General features: G+C 38.3%; 1 protein-coding gene across 6 annotated transcripts in view; it reads left to right on the top strand.

Annotated features, from left to right (window-relative positions):
• The window catches only part of LOC115220389 (tyrosine-protein phosphatase non-receptor type 9), a 94,290-nt gene extending 79,700 nt beyond the window's left edge, over nt 1-14,590 (top strand). For all 6 annotated transcript variants that reach the window (XM_029790509.2, XM_029790510.2, XM_036509958.1 and 3 more), the window contains 9 exons: nt 1,785-1,909; nt 3,959-4,064; nt 5,596-5,706; nt 6,922-7,613; nt 8,743-8,903; nt 10,410-10,488; nt 11,767-11,917; nt 13,090-13,297; nt 13,962-14,590. In XM_029790509.2, the coding sequence (XP_029646369.1) occupies nt 1,785-1,909; nt 3,959-4,064; nt 5,596-5,706; nt 6,922-7,613; nt 8,743-8,903; nt 10,410-10,488; nt 11,767-11,917; nt 13,090-13,297; nt 13,962-14,185 (1,857 nt within the window). In that variant the 3' untranslated portion in view covers nt 14,186-14,590. The remainder of the gene's footprint in view (nt 1-1,784; nt 1,910-3,958; nt 4,065-5,595; nt 5,707-6,921; nt 7,614-8,742; nt 8,904-10,409; nt 10,489-11,766; nt 11,918-13,089; nt 13,298-13,961) is intronic.
• The last annotated feature ends 4,620 nt before the right edge of the window (nt 14,591-19,210 follow it).

Here is a 19,210-nt window from a genome sequence, read left to right as displayed (position 1 = left end):
TATATGTATATATATATATATATATATATGTATATATATATGCATATATATATATATATGCATATATGTATATATCTCACGTCTAGCATATCTTCTAGTAATCTGATTTTAATCCTTGCTCTTCACTCTCTCCCAATCTTTCTAGACCTGTCTTTTAGCATTTATGGTTCTGTCTGTCCCCAGTGCCATTCCAACATCAAGTCATCTTATTGCTGGCAGTCTCATCCAGAAATCTGCTCTTTGGCTTTGAGCAGGTTGTCACAAGTTCCCAGTCATCTTTTGTCTCTATTTCCTCCTCCTTTTCATCATCATCATCAATAACTAGTACTTTAAACCCTCATCCTGCTGCAGGATCTCTCTGCTTCCATACGTTCCTTCCCCAGATTGTTTTGTATCTGAGTCTATGTAACCCTTTTTTCCTGAGATTGCTAACACATGTCTATGTTGAATGGTAGGACTTTGTCTTCACAGTCCTTTAGTTGCCTTGTCAAGTTCCTTGATGAGTCTGGAATGTTTCTGGATTGCATGTTCACCCAACTGGTACATGACGGGGCTGAAAGGTTACCAGAAATACTATTGGAAAGGGTTATTAGATCATTTACTACCCCTAACCCAAATCCATCCCCTCACTTCTTTACAGTTATCAAGATGACCCCATAGAAACTGTCCTTTTGCTAACGTGATCAGAGGCAGGAGGTTAATTGCAGGAGAAGAAAGCTCTTTTTGCATGAAACCAGAGCTAAGTTCCAGTTGTCAGTTGACCATTGAGGTTTGTCACGATTGTGTTTTGCAGGCAGCAGTGTTAGGGGGGGGGTTAGCAAATTGTAGTGGGATGGCTACAAGCAGTCATCAGCATCTTTGCTTGATTGTGTGTGGAGTAGAGACGGATGTTGGACATGGATGCAGTGGTGTTGGCTGCTGTTATTGTCAGACGAAAAAACTGGAATAAGCAGGGCCTATAATGCATTTTTCTTTTCATTCCATTTATGAGCTGAAGTGGTCATCATCATCATCATCATCACTGCCCCCATAACCATCAAGATCATTTTTATTACCAGTACCATCATTGTCACCATTACAATCATCACATTCACCATATAGAACACACACAAGTTCCATTCCTAAAATCCATCAGTATCACATTTGCCATAGCAACTGTTGCAGGCGAAAGCTTTCCTTCGTAGCCCCAGAATCAATTTTTTTTTCTGTTTATTATTATTATTATTATTATTATTATCATTTTTGTTCTTGTTGTTGTCATTCAGTCACTTAATTTATCAGACATTAATGCATGTTACCATTTTCCTCTCACCCAATTTCATATAAATATTTGTTTTCACTTATATTTGCGTGTATGTGCGTGCATGTGTGTGTGTGCACATATATTTATATATGTGTGTGTGTATTATTTGCCTCCATATGTATGTATGTGTATAGATGTTTTTTTGTATATATACATACACCTGTATATATGTGTGTGTATCCATACATACATGAATAAAGCTATACATATGTGTAGATATATATATATACTTGTATATGTGTACACATACATATTTGTATCTGTGTGTGTGTGTATGTGTGTATACAAATGCATATATGCATGTACATACAAATGTATATGTGTGTGTGTGTGTGCATATATGTGTATGTATACGTCTTTTAAATTTTGTTTCCTATGTCTGCTCTTTTAATCCGTTTTATTCCGTTACTTTGTTCCAATTTTTTCTTTTTTTTTCCTTTTTCTTTTCTTTTTCTTTATTTCTTTCTTTCTAAACACCTAGGGTGGCCGTGATAGTGGTGGAGCTGCCATAGCCCTTTTCACTGCACGATATCACTTTCCTACCCTCACTTCTCACCAGAATGTTCTCAAGGCGCTAATTTATCAGTTGGATGCTGCTTTAGAAAGGTAAGACTGGAAAATAACTAAAAAATAATAATAATAATTCAAATAAATATATAAATAAATTTTTTAAAATAGCCAAACTTTGTTGTTGTGCAAACGTTGACACTTTTTACCTTTCACTGTGTTGCACTTCATTGCACATTGAACCTGTTCCCTCTGCATTACTTGTGTGATGGTGCTGCCACTGCCCTGTTGTTTGTGTAAAGTTTGAACTTTTGATGTTGTCCCTGGCAATGATTAATGGTGATTGAGAATTTGTGGACAGGAACGATTATGCAAAATGCTGTCCATTCTTGTTGCTTGATGTCCGTAGACATTCTGGTTTCAAAACTTGTAAAGGAGTGTCTTTACTCCTTCGTCCTTTTGGGGGAGAGGCAAGGAGTCAGTATAATATATACCAGTTAAATACAGGGTCAGTTTGACCCCTTTTGATTTTTGATACCAAACTATTTGAGACTGGCGTTGGTTTTATGATAAACCTTCTCTTTGAAAGTGATCTAAATGAAACCCTTTCATCCAAATATTGTGATAGTCTATGTTCCAAACACTGTCTTAATAACAACAGGGATTCTTTGCTGTATCCAAAATTGATTGGAACACACACTCTGTATTCCAATAGAAATATGATAACTAAAGGACTAATTGGCTGCAGGACCCCAAGAACTCTGCTTTGAGCCTTTAGGAATCTGAGTGAGTACCAAGTTCCATTCTCAGTAGGACTCTAGTCTGTTAACTCATGGAAGTCCCTGGGAGTCATTTTCAGCTGAGTAGACTGAGGCAGTGGAAAATGAAGAAGGGAACAACATGCTTCCCAATCCAAGAATTGAACCTACGATGTCATGATTGTGAGCCCATACTCTAACTGCTAAGCAACATGCCTATGTTACTATAAATTGAATAGACTACACTCTACTACACTAAATTCAACAGACTGCATCCCTATTATACTCAACTAGATTTGTAGCCTTGTTCATGTTAGAAAAAATAATTTTATTAAGTATAATGGATTTGGTTATTGACGTAATGTATTTAAGACTGACAGTATCACCTTTCTCCAGGCAAGGAAGGGTGGCTAGCTGCTCTTAAGAGGGTGGATAAGGCCAAAAGTTTGCAGATGCAATTGAAAGGTTTGAGAAGAAAGGTTTTTTTCTTTTTTACTAATCAACGTAAAATAAGACGAGGAAAGAGAGAGATTACACTCCAGTAAGAGAGGGTTGTGTTAGACTTCAGTGAGAGTGACCAAACTGGTGTTGCTAAATGGACCTCCTTTAACTTTACTGCTATAGGTTGGGAGCAAGAACTGGAAAAAGGCCCTTAACCTTTGGTGTAACCTAGTAATCTGAGATTTAGTGTGTGTGTGTGTGTGTATGAAGAGTGTGTTCCTAATCACCATGTGGTTGCCCACCCCTTTCAGAGACCCTGTCTTATTTTGTGCTTCCATTCTGTTATTGATATTTATTTAGTTTGTCTCTTTTACTCAATTTCCTACTGTTTCCTGTTTTGTTGTTTTTCTTTGTTTTTTGCCATTGTACAGAAATTATTATTATTGTTGTTGTTATTATTAAGGCAACAATCTGGCAGAATCATTCGCACACATGAAATGCTTGGTGGTATTTCACCTGTTGCTGTGTTCTGAGTTCAAATTCTGCCTGGGTTGACTTTGCTTTTCATCCTTTCGGGGTCGATAAATTAAGTACCAGTGAAATACTGGGGTCGATGTAATCAACTAGCCCCCTCCTCCAAAATTCCAGGCTTTGTGCTTATAGTAAAAAGGATTATTATTATTATAATGGTGAACTGACAGAATTATAAACATGCCAGACAAAATGCTTAGCAGCATTTCATCTGTATGTTTTGAGTTCAAATTCTGCCAAGGTCAGCTTCACTTTTCATCCTCTCGGGGTTAATAAAATAAAATCAGTGCCAGTCAAATACGGGGGGGGGGGACTAGCCCTCCCCGCTTCCCTCAAAATTTCAGGCTTTGTGCCGATAGTAGAAAAGATTATTATTGTTATTCAGTTATATTAATGTACATAATGTTTTCTTTTGCAGTTTTGAAACCCAAAAACATGGCCTGGTCTTTATTTATGACATGACTGATTCCAAATATGGCAACTTCGATTACAATCTCAGTATCAAGATTCTTAATATGTTAAAGGTAAGTTATTGTGTGTTGACAGCTGCTGGCGTTTGACTATCTTGTTTGGCTTAGTTTTGTTTAAACTTGATAAATTGATGGTGGTGGTGGTAGTCTGAATGATGACATGGTTGGTAGTAGTGGTGGTCATGGGGAGTAGTGGTATGGGTAGCCTTTTAAGAATATTTGCTGCTTTTTAAGGATACTTAAAAATCTAGTTCAGTCTCTTAAGCCTACGGTTCATGGTGTTCTGAGTATTATTGGAGCATTAAACAAACTGATTTGCAATATTTGTTCCGACATTTTATGTTCTGAGTTCAAATCCTACTGGAGTTGAGCTTTCCTTTTATACTTCCTAGGAATCATCGTCGTCGTCGTTTAACATTTGCTGTCTATGCTGGCATGGGTCGGATGATTTGAATGAAGCTGCACCAGGTTCCAGTCTGATTTGGCAGGGTTTCTACAGTTGGATGCCCTTCCTAATGCCAACCACTTCAGAAGTGTAATGGGTGCTTTTACATGCCATTAAATGGCACCGGCAGTGACACGGGTGCCATTTACATGGCACCAGCAAGCAGTTACAGGCTGGGATTAATATAATTGTTTTAACCCCTTTCCCCCATTATTTGGTTTTAAGGTATTAGAAACAAAGTTTTTATGTCAGTCTTGCATGGAAAACTTAAAAGTAAGAGTAAAGACCCTCATTGGTCATAAATGACCCTCGGATTGCACTTAGAAAGTTCCCCTCTGGGGCACAAGTTCGGACAAGATTATCTATAAAGGACCATTAGTTGCACATGCATACCAAACTCCCCTCTCCACGCCACCGATGTAATCCAAAGGAAAGGCAAAGGCCAATACAGCTTGGCACCAGTGACATCGCGACTCCTTTCTGCAGCTGAGAGAACTGGAGCAATGTGAAATAAAGTGTCTTGCTCAAGAACACACAGCTTGGTCCAGGAATTGAACTCACTAACCACTGAGCTATGTGCCTTTATATGTTGGAGCATTAACTTTTTAGTATTCTAATTCCCCAATCAAATGTCACATTTATTCATTCACTTTAGTCAGAATTAGTCCTGCATTATCTTCTGACTTTAAGATTTCAGTGATGCGATTGTTTGTTGTTTTAGAATGATGTAGTAGGGTGGGTGTGAGAGGTTAGATATGGCCAGTTTGAACTTTAAAAAATAAAATTTTTGTGCTGAATATGGTCAGAATGATAACAAAACACACACACATTTATATGTGTGTATATATAATCATTATCATTGTTTAACGTTTGCTGTCTATGCTGGCATGAGTTGATTCTGTTGTGAACAACAAATGAGGGTTCAGTAAAATAAAGCGGTAATCATGTTCTTTGGACATGAATGTGTTTCTTGAAGCCTGCTGGAGCCTTGCAAACCTTTTGGCAAAGTTGAGGACTCGGTTTGCTCAAGAGCTCATGGCTCATTTTCTATGTGCTTTCTTGAGTGGACAGCAAGGCCTGCTTTGCTTCATTTCCCAAAACCACAATGACACACACCTGTGTCTCTCTTTTATATTCCAGGGTGCCTATCCAGCTCGATTAAAAAAAGTGTTGATTGTTGCAGCTCCTCTTTGGTTTAAAGCTTCTTTTAGAATTCTACAACTTTTTTTACGAGAAAAACTACGTGATCGGGTCAGTATTTTTCAGTTGATTCCATTTTAATTTTATTTGTGTATTTCTAGGCAGTGATGGCCATCGTGGTTAAGATGCTTGCTTGCAACCACATGGTTTTGTGTTCAATCCCACTGCATCCCATCTTGAGCAAGTGTCTTCACTGGGCTTAAAATGATTGATTCCTTTTAAATGGAATTTGTCATATTGTAAAGAATTCCAGTTGGATGTGTGTGTGTGTATACTTGTGCATGTGTATGTATACATGTGTGAATGTGGCTGAGGTGTATTATATACCCAGTCTGATAGATAGATAAACACACATCCCTTTAGGCCACTTTTCCATGTTTGCATGGGTCAGATGGAATTCGTTGAGGCAGCTTTTCTATGACCAGACACCCTTCCAGTCTGCGACCTTCACCTGTTTTTCATGGAAAACTAGAAATGAGCAAGACTGCTTGTATGTTGTTGATGCTCGTTTACAAACATCACATTGCAATCAAGACATGGGTACACACACACATCTAATTGTTGGCTGCCTTTGCAATTATGGTTAACCCAGAACTACACGGCTACACCTTCTTGTACATATAATACACACACATACACATATATAAGAAATGGAGCTGTTATATATTTTTACCTCATCAGACAGTGTGTAACTGGTTATGGCAAATAACTGGTGGCACAATGACCACTGCACTTTGGTAATATTGGTTTCAAATTCTAGCGCAAGGCCAGCAAGTTTGGAGAAGGGTGTGAGACGTTTATGTAGACCCCAGTACTCCACTGGTACTTATTTAATTGACCCCAAAAGGATGAAAGGCTGAATTTGAACTCAGTATGTAACGGCAGACAAAATACCGCTAAGCATTTCTGCAAGCTTGCCGCCTTTGGTAATATTGACAACTCAATGTTGATGTAATGGTTGGAAGCATTTCCAACCATTTCATCTTTAGGCAATGGTTGGCATGAAACCAATGCTTGGTAATAAATAAATAAATAAATGTGTATGTGTGTGTGTTTAAAAGAAAACAGGAGAATTTGTTGAAAGAGCTGGTGTGAAACCTCCCCAAAGATCGGGTGTGTATTGTGCCAAACTGATCTGTCCTATCTATCCCTGTATGTAGACAAAGAATTCTCCAGTAGGGGCTTCTAAAATTGCCCCTTTGGGTTTTCAGGGATCTCTCATTGCTAATAAAAGTGTCTTTTTCTTTCTTTCCTGTGTAATTTCAGGTCTTTACAGTGGCTGTATCTGAGTTGCCTTTCCATATTCCTTGCGAGTCCCTCCCAAAGCAACTGGGAGGCCATCTAGTGCCTAATCACAACACTTGGCTCAAGCTGTGTTTCTTGGTGGCCACCAATCAAGATCCCGACATGTCCTTTTACTTCAACAACCAGTCATTGCAGCAAGTGAGTGAGTCGAAGGAAGCAATGCAGTCGAGTGACTCTGCTGAAACAGAGACGAACATCTTCGCCAGTGATTTTGACTCGTCAGAGGAAACCTCACGAGAAACGGTCAGCGAGAAGTACAACGAGGAAGAGAAAGAAAAAGAAGGTGAAGAGCAACGAATTCGGTCAGAGAAGGAAGTGATTGTGGAGAAGGAAACGCCAGTGGTGGTCCAGAGGATGCACTCGGCTGACACACGATCTGCAGCAGCAGCTGATACACGAAAGCGGTCATCTGATACATTTTCGCCTGTCGATGAAAACCAGTCTCCGATTACTGACCCTAGTCACCCGTGCAAGCGTCGGCCCGTCTCTCTTGATTCACAGACCTATGAAGAAAGTTTACACATGGCAGATGACAGCGGAATTGACATAGAAACCCTTGCTGACCATGTAAGAAAGTTGAGGAAGAAGGGTCTGCGCCAGGAATACCTTAACATTAGATCAGAATCTCCAACTGGCACCTTTTATGTTTCAAAGTAAGTCTTTCGTACTTTCTCCTTTGTCACTTTCTTTTTGTGTTGTTGTTGTTGTAAATGGTGTTGACTTAATCTTCTGATCTCCACCCCCGTCCCCCAATCTTTCTCTGTGGTCGGGTGTGCTTATCTCAAGTCAACTGCATCTTGCCTTGGAGGTGTGCAGTGTTGTCCTTTAGCACAGTGCTTCTCAAACAATCTGATCTGGCCAACCAGCAGTTTTTTCTTCTTCTTTCCAATGTGCCAGGGACTGGTAATATTTCTTTCTAATATTAATTTATACCGGAAACAAAATATATAAAGAATATAATAAAAGTTGACAATTTTTTAATCTTTATTTTGTAAACAAATAATACAATATTACATCAGCATTTTATAATGTTTCTTTCTTTTCTGGAAACTCGTACCGGCAGCTGATGGCTCATGGACCACCGCTTTGAGTAGCACTGCTTTACTATCAATTGAAGTCTTACAGATCTTTTGGTTTTGGAATTCTACATTAGCCATGATCCTGCATAATGTGTTAATGAAGTGATAGCCTAGATTATAATTATCCCCCTCGATACACATACACACATGTGTATGTATGTGTGTGTGTATATATATATATATATATCATCAATTTCATCATCATTATCATTTAACAGCCAAGGATCTGTATTTATTGACCAGAATATCTGATGTCATTCTACCTTGCTGGCCACAGTGCACTTTTATTCTTCCCTCCATTGTACATCTCTGTTTGAACCTAGTCAGAGAGGCATTGGTCAGCCCCGTGTTGCAGTAGAAGACATTTGTTTCAAGTGCTGCACAGTGGGACTGAACCTGAAACATGTTTTCTGTTCAATCCTGTTCTGTGGCACCTTGGGGAAAACAAAAAGTCTTCCACCATAGCACTAGGTTAACCCAAGTAAAACTGGATAAATGGAAACTGTGCAGAATCCTATTATATGGACTGTATGTTTGATGGCCTTAATCCATTGCCTGCTTTTGCAGCACCAGCTTATTCTTCCTCAGAGCCTTTCTGCATCTCTCTAAACCAGATGAAAGATGAAGTATTTTTTCAAATACCTCACACACACAAGCCTACGTTTACACTGTGTCAACTTTGACTTTTTTTTACTTCTTTCAGAGCAAAATGCAATCTCCCCAAGAACCGTTACCTCGATGTGTTGTGTTACGACCATTCCAGAGTTGTGATATCAATGGTGGATGGAGATCCAAATTCAGATTACATCAATGCAAATTTTGTGGATGGTTACAAGCAGAAGAATGCTTATATAACCACACAAGGTAAGATGAAGGAACTCTGGAAGAGTGAGTTTAATGGATCTTTTATTTTTAGCTATGGACAAACTGTAGGATTGTTCAAGGCCAGCCCTGGTCACATCTGACAACAACAGTAATAATGGTTTCAAATTTTGGTACAAGGACAACAGATTTTTTGTGAAATACCCCAGTGTTCAAGTGGTACTTATGGCACTTACTGCAAAAGGATGACATGCTAAGTTGACCCTTGGGGAAATTTGAACTCAGAATATAACAAATTGGGGGAAATAGCACAAGGCATTGTGTCCAGTGGTCTCTAACGAAGCTGCCAACTTGTTACCCTACAATAATTATAATAATGGTTTCATATTTTGGCTCAAGGCCAGGAATTTGAGGAGTGGGTTAAGCTGATGAAATTGACCCCAGTGTTACATTGACCCTGAAGGGAAAAACTGCAAAGTTGACTTCAGTGGCATTTGAACTCAAAATGTAAAAGACAGATGAAATGTTTTGCAGCATTTTGCCTGGCGTGCTAACGATTCTGCCAGCTCGTTAGCCTGCAATAATTATAATAATCAGTTTCACAAAGAAGACAATACTTCATACATATGCAGATTGTAGTTGTTCATATATTTTTAGTTTCAGTGGTGAAAGCAATCACTGTCTGCTGATTCTTAACCAGCTGCAAACTGAAACCCTGCAGGGATCAGCAGCAGCCATCTTTGACATATATGTGTGTGTGTGTGTGTGTGTGTGTATATATATATATATATATATACACATACATACACACATGTATGGTGAAGGTGCATGGCTTGGTGGTTGGGGTATGTGGCTCACAATCGTAAGGTTGTGAGTTCAATTGCTGGCAGTGCATTTATGTCCTAGAGCAAGACACTTTATTTCAAATTATTCCAGTCCACTCAGCTGGCAAAAATGAGTTGTACCTGTATTTCAAAGGGCCAGCCTTGTCACACTGAATGTCCCTGAGAACTATGTTAAGGGTATACTTGTCTCTGAAGTGCTCAGTCGCTTGCACATTAATTTCACGAGCAGTCTGTTCCATTGATTGTATCAGCTGGGACCCTTGTCGTTGTAACTGATGGTGTACTCCTATATATGTGTGTGTGTGTGTGTATATATATATCATGGGTACCCAAAGAGAGCACCCCGTGATATATGCATATACACACTTGAAAAAGCCAGTGACATAAGTTTGTCTAACAATGTGAAAATTGAAGATACTGAATGCTTTCTATAATAAATTCTTAAGATTTTTCTTGTAAGTAGAGAAGGGAAACTAAAACCTTGTGGTAGTTACAACACTGGATACATGAAGAAATCAAGAATTTCACAATTGAAAGTAACATATTTGGGCTTGGGATCCATAACCTAACCATTGTTTCAAAGGTGAGGGAAAGCTATGGACATGTTTTGGCCTTGGTTTGTCCTCGTAACCATACAGTATTCTTTCTTCTTCTTTCTCTTTCTCTTATATATATTTAACCTTTTTATCATTGTTTATATTAGGTTGTTTATCAAGAACCACTGGTGATTTCTGGAGAATGGTCTGGGAACAGAAGTGCCTTGTTATAGTTATGTTAACCAGGTGGGTGTTTTAACTCCCTTTTTTTGTTTATATGTAGCTTATGTCATTTCCCTTTGATATCATCTGCCTGCCTGGCTTATAAACAGACAGACACAGCCATGGCTATTGTGGTTAAAATGTTCACCTCTATACAGTTTGGGTTGAATCTCACAGCATGGCACCTTGGGCAAGTGTCTTCTATTAATGCGCTGGACTGACCATTGCCTTACGAGGGTAACTGGTCAGAGCCCATCTTTTCTGTGTGTGTAAAAGAGAGAGAGAGAGAGAGAGAGAGAGAAACGGCATGACAGTTGATATTTTCCATGAAAGTGGTGCTGATGTTGATATTGTCTGTCAGCCAACCTGACCAATCTGTTTGCACTTTGGAAAACCTGTAGAATAGAAAAGTCCTTTAACTGAGAAACAGGTGAGTCCTGGCAACAGGAGGAGGTGGAATATCCAAGCATAAAATCCTGAATCGTAATCAACTCCTGTCCACCCATGCTAGCATGGAAAAGTGGACATTGGTGTCAGGACGATGAAGCATTACAGCTGTGATGTTATAGTGTTTGGTGTCTGATCATATTGGTTATAAGTTCAAACCATACTGTTGTAGACATTGTATTTAGACACCACCTTGGTCAGGCATGCAACTCAGTTTGCTCCAGTTTGGCCACAGAAATACATGGAAACATGAAATCAATACAACAGCCTCTAAGCAGTCACTTAAGCTGCTAGAAATAACAGCTAGACCCCCACACCCTACCATAGTGCTAAATATACTATGTCTGAATAAAGCCTTTCATCAGAGATCCTTTTGATCAGGTTTGGCCTGGGGTTAAACAGCATCAGTAGATTTTGGAAGAATGACAAATGGCTGCAGAATGGCAACAAAAACATCTACCAAAGAACTGTGGTGCCTTCTTAACCATACTTCACCGTCATTTTACATTTTAGCCATGATCCATTGCATCATGAATTAGCGAGTGGACTTCCTTCAGAGCAATTAAGGACAACTTGACTCGCTAGAAATAGAAGCCAACTTTCTGTTAAATTTCATATGTGCTAACAAGTAAACTGACACATTGGATAATGTAGTCTTGGGTCTACTTTGCATGAAAAAAAACCCAACAAAAACGTAAGAATGATCATGACTAGAATATTTTTGATTATAGATCTGTTGAGATGGCAGGTGGAACAGCATGAACATCACCACATCACTACTATACAACCAACCACTACACTTTCAGCATTTTGTTTTCTTATTTTCTGTCTTTTTTTTTTCCTTTCTTTTCTCAGAATAATGGAAAGAAATCGATTGAAGTGTGAACAGTATTGGCCGTTGGAGACCGACACATATGAGACATACGACCATTTTGTTGTACATAACAGCTGTGTGAAGCAGAGCTCGGATTACCAGGTGTCTACGTTGATTCTGAAAAACAATAAGGTAAGCAGCACCAGCATGCTTCATAACTGTCCTCTGTGTGTGTGTGTGTGTGTGTGTGTGTGTGTGTGGTGTGTGTGTGTGTATGCATATATATATATATATCAAACTTACAGAAAACAAAGACGGAGGCAGGTGAGGGAACAACTAGCAGGTGTATTAGTTTAATGCTCGGGAAGAACGGAAAGGTCTTTGATGTTTCAAACCTACGCTCTTTGTCAGAAAGGATTGAAAGGTAAAAAAAATGAAGAGAAAAATTGTGTAGGGGTTAATGGTTCAACATTATGTGTGTGTAGCCATTCTTTACCTTGTGGAATGAATCTCCTGTAAAGACATAGGAGTCTAAGTTTGAATTATTTGAGCACTACTAAGTGTCTTCTGTACAGGGAATCTCTGGACCTCCTCAATTGACTATATATATGTGTGTGTGTGTATATATATATATATATATATATACGGTGGACTGTTTTCACCTAAACAGTCAATATGAAAAAACTCGACTCTGTCGGTCACGAATTACCCTGGGTGCACCTAAGAAGTTCCCTTCCAGAGTACAAGTCTGGGCAGGCGAATGTACAACCTAAGCTTGTTTTTATGGAAGACCAGCAGTCGCCGCCCATGCATACCAGCCTCCCCTCCACACACCACCGATGTTGTCCAAGGGAAAGGCAAAGGGGCCGATACAGCTTGGCACCAGTGACATCGCAACTCATTTCTACTGCTGAGTGAACTGGAGCAATGTGAAATAAAGTGTCTTGTTCAAGAACAGAACACGCAGCCCGGTCTGGGAATTAAACTCACGATTGTAAGCTCTACTCTCTAACCACTGGACCATGCACCTTCACACAAACAGTCAATATATACCCGATGAGAAAGTACATCAGATGGTTGTGAGACATTCATGATGTTATGTAAGAAACAGTTGAAGTGTTTTTGAAACAATCATTGCATTCGACTTATTCTTCCTTTCATTTACAGATGTATGTGTGTGTGTATGCAGGTATGGCTGTGTGGTTAAGTTTTCTTCTCAATGACTTCATGGTTTTGAGTTCAGTCCCACTACATGACATCTTCGGCAAATGCCTTCTACTATAGCTCTGACCCAACCAAAGCTTTGTGAATGATATAAAACTGATCGTTTGATGATTGTTTCTTCTTGTTTTTCTCACTGACAGACAGGAGAGGAGAGAGTCATACAACACATGCAGTTCATCCGATGGCCAGATTATGGCGTCCCACACAAAGCAGAAGCATTTCTCCAATTCTTATCGAAAGTACGGACACTTCAGGCTGAAGCTGTGCAAGACTTGGGCGATTCTTGGCATGGTCATCCACTCGGTCCACCTATTGTGGTTCATTGTAGTGCTGGTATAGGGCGTACAGGTCAGTATTGGGTTTCCCATTCAACTATCATTAAAACAAAAGCAGCAATCTATTGGTGTAGTTACAACACTCGGTAATGTTTGTACCTCTCTATCTACTTCTCTCTCTCACACTCACTCATATACACACACACACACACACACACACACACACTCTACTTCACACAAGGACACATATGGAGACACATGTCCACACACATGGAAATGCACATCCATACATACAAACACACACACCTGCTTGTGTATGGAATCTCTCTCATATTCTTAACCTTTGTTCTAATACATTTTCTTACCGTTTTGCATCACTTGCACAAACAACATCAACAGCTTTCTACCATTTAATGCAGCACAAACTGTGCAGTACACGTTTCTGTACCACATGCTGCATAGTGTGTGTGTGTGTGTGTGTGATGTTGTTTGCATTCTTAAGGAGCTGGCTATTGAACCACATGCTCACCAAGTACTTCTGATTTAACTTTTCTCGGTGTTATTCGTGGGCAAAGGCATATAATAACTCTCTCACACACACACACACACACTCAGCCTTGCTGTTTTGCTCCTGCTTTTCTTATCTCCTCAACTGACCTCATCACCTCCTCCCCCCCTCTCTATGTTCCTCATACCCCATTCACACCACCCTCAGTTCTGTGTCTTTTCTATTTCAGGTACTTTAATCACAATTGACATCAACATCCACAGACTGGAAGACATTGGAACTGTCAACACATACCAGACTGTACGTAAGATCCGTTCCCAGAGAGCATTCAGCATCCAGGTCCCTGACCAATACGTCTTTTGTCATCTAGCCCTCATAGAATATGCGGTCAATACTGGACAGTTACAGAACAAATGGCTGGACCTTGAATCTGACAGTGACAGTGATGACTAGAATGTTGTCTGGTTGATGATGATGATGACTATGGAGGGTCTTTATTGACCAGGATCAACAACTGAAAGGCTGATGGGGGCAGCAAGCCATGCGTGCATATGTCTCAGTATATGTATACGGGTGGGTGGATGCAATGTTTGTCTTTGGGTGGACGGATGTAGAATATGTTTATGGCTGTTGAATAACAGTTTTAATTGCTCTTATTAACTCTGCATTGAAAAATTTTCCTTGTGTGTGTGTGTGTGTTAAGTGTATATGTATGTGAATATATGTAGATATACGTACATGTTATACATATGCTGATACATGTAGCACAACTTTCAGACTTACAAAAGCATTTAGAGAAGAGAATATGAAAGAATGTTGGGTGTGTTCTATCAGTTAAGTGGGAAGGGGGCGGGTGGGTGGAAGATTATAGTTTTCACTTGTGTGTGTGTGTGTGTGTGTGTGTGAATGTACATTAGTCTGTTAATGTATATGTATTATTACACAAACACACACATATATATACGTTTGTGCATGAATGTATGTTTGATAGTATGTTTGTTATGTATATATAATACAAATATGTAATATATATGTATGTGTATATATATTATACAAATATGTAATATATATGTATGTGTATATATATTATACAAATATGTATATACATATATACAATATATATATATATATATATATATATATGGATGTGCATATTTATATAATATATAATTTTGCTTGTGTGTCTATGTATTGAATGCGTGTGTTAATTCTCTCACTGTTCTATAAACTTACTAAAAGTATGTGTGTGTATATATTTATATATACATATATATATTGAGTGTTTGTGTGTATATATATAAGCATGTGTATATACACACTTAGGTGTATATAAATGTATTATATTAAAGACATAAACTTGTTCAGTTCTATAACCCTCCTCCCTAATTTTAAATAATTTTCTGTTTAATTACATTAATTAGTGTTTATTTTTTTCTTGTTTAATTTCTTTTGTTTTCTACATTTATATCTTTTACAATATTTCCATAAATTATTTATATTAAAATTCACATTTTTTCCTTTTTTTGTTAATATTTTCTTTATTTGATGTTTTTATTGTTTTTTTCTGTTTTGTAATTTTTTATTTTTCCATTTTTTTTGTGCATTAACCTATGATGTTTTTTTATATTTTTGCTGAGTTCTGTAAGAACTATGCAGTGAACAAACTCCCCCCTTTTGCAAACCTATGTCTAAAGACAAAATAATTACAATTATTATTATTATAATTAAGATGGTGAGCTAATGGAATTGTTAGGGCATCAAACAAAAGTGCTTGGTGGTATTTCTTCTGGTGTTTCACATTCTGAGTTCAAATTGTGCCGTGGTCAGCCTTGCCTTTCATCATTTCAGGTTGATAAAACAAAATACCAGTTGCGTATTGAGGTTGATGGTATCAGCTCTTTATCTCTTCCCCCACTCAAAGTTGCTGGCCTTGTGCCAAAATATGAAACCATTATTATTTTAGAAATTGTTATTGGCAGAATTGTTTGATCAAAATGCATTGAGGTATTTAGTTATGGTTCTTCACTCTCTGGGTTCAAATCATCTCAAGACCAACTTTGCCATTCAGATCTTTACTTTTTTATTCTACAAAAACTGTTACCTGTTAATTTAATTAGCAGGGCTGTTATCTTAAGGTGCTTAGTGACAATGAGTCTCCTCAAAACTCAAGAATATTTCTTAGAATTCTTTCAAGATACAGGATGGCACTTTTCTGCAGGTTGGCAACTTATTTGGCAGAATCGTTAGCATGCCAAGCTTAGTGGCATTTCGTCCGTCCTAACATTCTGAGTTCAAATTCTGCTAATGCCAACTTTACCTTTCATCCTTTTGGAGTCAATAAACCAAGTACCAGTTGAATATTGGGGTCGATGTAATTGACTAGTCCCCCCCTCCCAAATTTCAGGCCTTGTGCCTATAGTAGAAAGAATTATTATTATTATTATTATAGTGAAGGTGGTGAGTGGGTCGAATTGTTTAACAGACTGGATGAGATGCTTCATAGCATCTCTTCTGACTCTTTATGCTGGGAGTTCAAATTTTGTCCAGGTTGATTTAGCCATCCTTTCAGAGTTGATAAAATAAAATACTAATCAAGTACGGGGGGGGGGGTCAAGGGTATCAACAAACACCCTCTCCCCTTAAAACTGCTGGCCTTGTACATAAATTAGAAACAGTTATTGGGTGGTGGGAATGGTAGACTCAGTAGAGCACCAAACGAAATGCCCTGTGGTATTTCTTCTGGCACGAAAGTGTTCTGGGTTCAAACCGTGCCATGTTTACCTTTCATCTATCTGGGGGTAAAAACAATGCAGTATCACTCAAATAGTGGGGGTTGATGGATATCCACTGGCCTCTTCCCCTCCCTCAAAATTGCAGGCCTTGTGCCCCATTCAGAAACAAAAACTACTACTATTACTACCACTACAACTTATGCTGCTGCTGTTACTACTACTACTACTACTACCACCAGCATTGAAATTGATTATGATGAGTATATTTCCAAAACTATTTTGTTGGGATGGTTGCAGGGGTGGGAGTGGGGTGGAAGGCAAGATCTTCATCTCACCCTTCCAACTTTCGTATTCCTATCTGCCCTGGATCATCTCTTGTAAATACTGACATGTCAGTTCTTGTTGTTCTCATGTAGGAAATTATAATAGCTTTGTCCCAACCAATTTGCTTTGTGTGCAAATTGGGCTGACGACAGAAACTAACTATATATATATACTGATAGATATATGTATATACTTATATATATATATATACACACATATGCACATACATTTTCTCAGAATCCATATTTTATATTACTTTTTGTGTGTGTGTCTGTCATTATACCACTTGTTAACTGGGTTGGTTTGTTTATGTCCTTGGAGGTTCACCAAAAGAGAAAAAGTACCAGATGTGAAGAAAATAAGTACTGGGGCTCAATTTTGACTGAATTCAATAAAAAGGAAACATTGTTGTTATTATTATTATTATTATTATCACCCAAGGTGGTGAACTGGCAAAATGCTTGGCAGCATTCCGAGTTCAAATTCTGCCACAGCCTTTCGGGGGTCAATGAATTAAATAGTTGAGCAATGGGTTCAAATGTAATCAACGTGTCCCCACTCCCAAAACTGTTGGCCTTGTGTCAAAATTTGAATCCATTATTATTATCATTATTACATAGGGTTGTGGTGTGGCAGACATGGTAGGGACACATTTCATTTATATTCCTTCCTGTTCTGTGATTAAAAGCTGCCTTTATTATAACTTGAGGTGGAGGGGTAGGTGCAGTAACATAAGTACCTGTCATATTTTTTTCCTCCAAATTTTATAGCCATGTGCCAAAGCTAGAAATTGTTATTATTATTGTTATTAACCCACACAAGACCGCCTTTGCCTCTATGATAACAAATTTCCCACTGAAATTCCATGTTTAATTTATATCCCAATTACCAGCTTCTTAACGACCAAGATATTTTAGTGAATTCTTTATTATTTTCAAAATTAATTGAAATAAAGTGGGTGCCATACAACAGAAATGCCATAACAAAAGGCTTAAGGTAAAGAACTGGCAGAATCAGAAGCAGGGTGGACCAAATGCTTTGTAGCATTTCTTCTTACTCTGTGTGTCCTGAGTTCAAACCTCACCAAGGCCGACTTTGTCTTTCATTATCTTGGAGTCAGCATAAGAACCGGCCAAGGGCTGGTTTATTCATCTTAACCCACATCTAAAAATTGCTGGCCTTGGGACAGAACAATTATTATTATTGTTATTTATGTTGATGGAATGGTAGAATCATGAGACAAATTGCCTTGCAATGTTTGTCCTTGCTCTTGACATTGAGTCTGAATCCTGCTGAAACCAACTTTCACATTTCAACCCTCTGGAAACATTCAATACAATAAGCTAGTTTATGTGTGTGTGTATATATGGTTAACTTACCCAAGGCCCTTCCACCGATTTTAGGCTTGTGCTTATGTTAGAGACAGTTGCTACTGCTGTCCTTAAAGATGTTGCAGGATTTTAAAGAACATGAGGTGGGTTCAGGACTATTTTATAAACTGGACATATTGTATTTGGAAATTCAAGAAATTTGTTAAATCTTTTCATGCTGTTCCCTTTTGCTCTCCCTAAAAAAAATTACATAAGAATAATGATTATGTGTATGCATGTATATATGCCTATCTGTGTGTGTATACATATCTATTATATAGAAATAGAAAAAAAGGATCTTAAATGATGTATACATATATGTATGTACATGCATATATGTATATGGTTTTGTTTTTTTTACACATATACGCACATACATAACTGTGAGAGCACATTTTGAAATGCTTGGAAGATTTCCCCCAATATGTGTTATGCCTTTACTCAATATCAAGTTGCAGACCCATTCCACAGATCTGACTTTTGTCTCGTCACTTAATGTACATTGATCATCATCAGTGAAGTGTGTGGGGGTGGGGTATTGTCTGAATGAACAACAAAGGACTTCCAAAGCAGCAAACCAAAAATGGGGAAAGAGTCTGGAAGGCAAGACAAAAATAAAAAGGATCATGTAAAATACAACCTAAAAATGGTAAATGTGAACGATTGCGAAGAACTGATGAAGCATTTTGTTGACAGAATGGAACAGGTTTGAGAAGAAATAGAGTAAACATGTTGAAGAGTTGAGATGAGTCTTAAATACAGGCTCCACTGCAGAATTGGCTGAAAATCTTGAATGCTAGAAGGGTACGTGCACACTCGTCTCTATGTATATAAGTGTGAGACCTGATTAGCAGAGTGTGCTGAGAGTGTAATAAGAATAGGATTGAGAAAGCTGTTAGGAACCAAAAGTGTTTCTTTTCAAGTAAAAGGAACTTTGTATGATGCATGTATATGAACAGCAATGCTACATTGTATTGAGACGTGGGTCCTAAATGCAGAGAGCATAGGAAAACTGGAGAGGAATAAAGCTAGCATGCTCCACTGGATGTATT

The sequence above is a fragment of the Octopus sinensis genome, linkage group LG16 (assembly GCF_006345805.1).
Source record: "Octopus sinensis linkage group LG16, ASM634580v1, whole genome shotgun sequence".
Lineage (NCBI taxonomy): Eukaryota > Metazoa > Mollusca > Cephalopoda > Octopoda > Octopodidae > Octopus > Octopus sinensis.
This window is presented reverse-complemented; position numbering and strand designations above follow the sequence as displayed.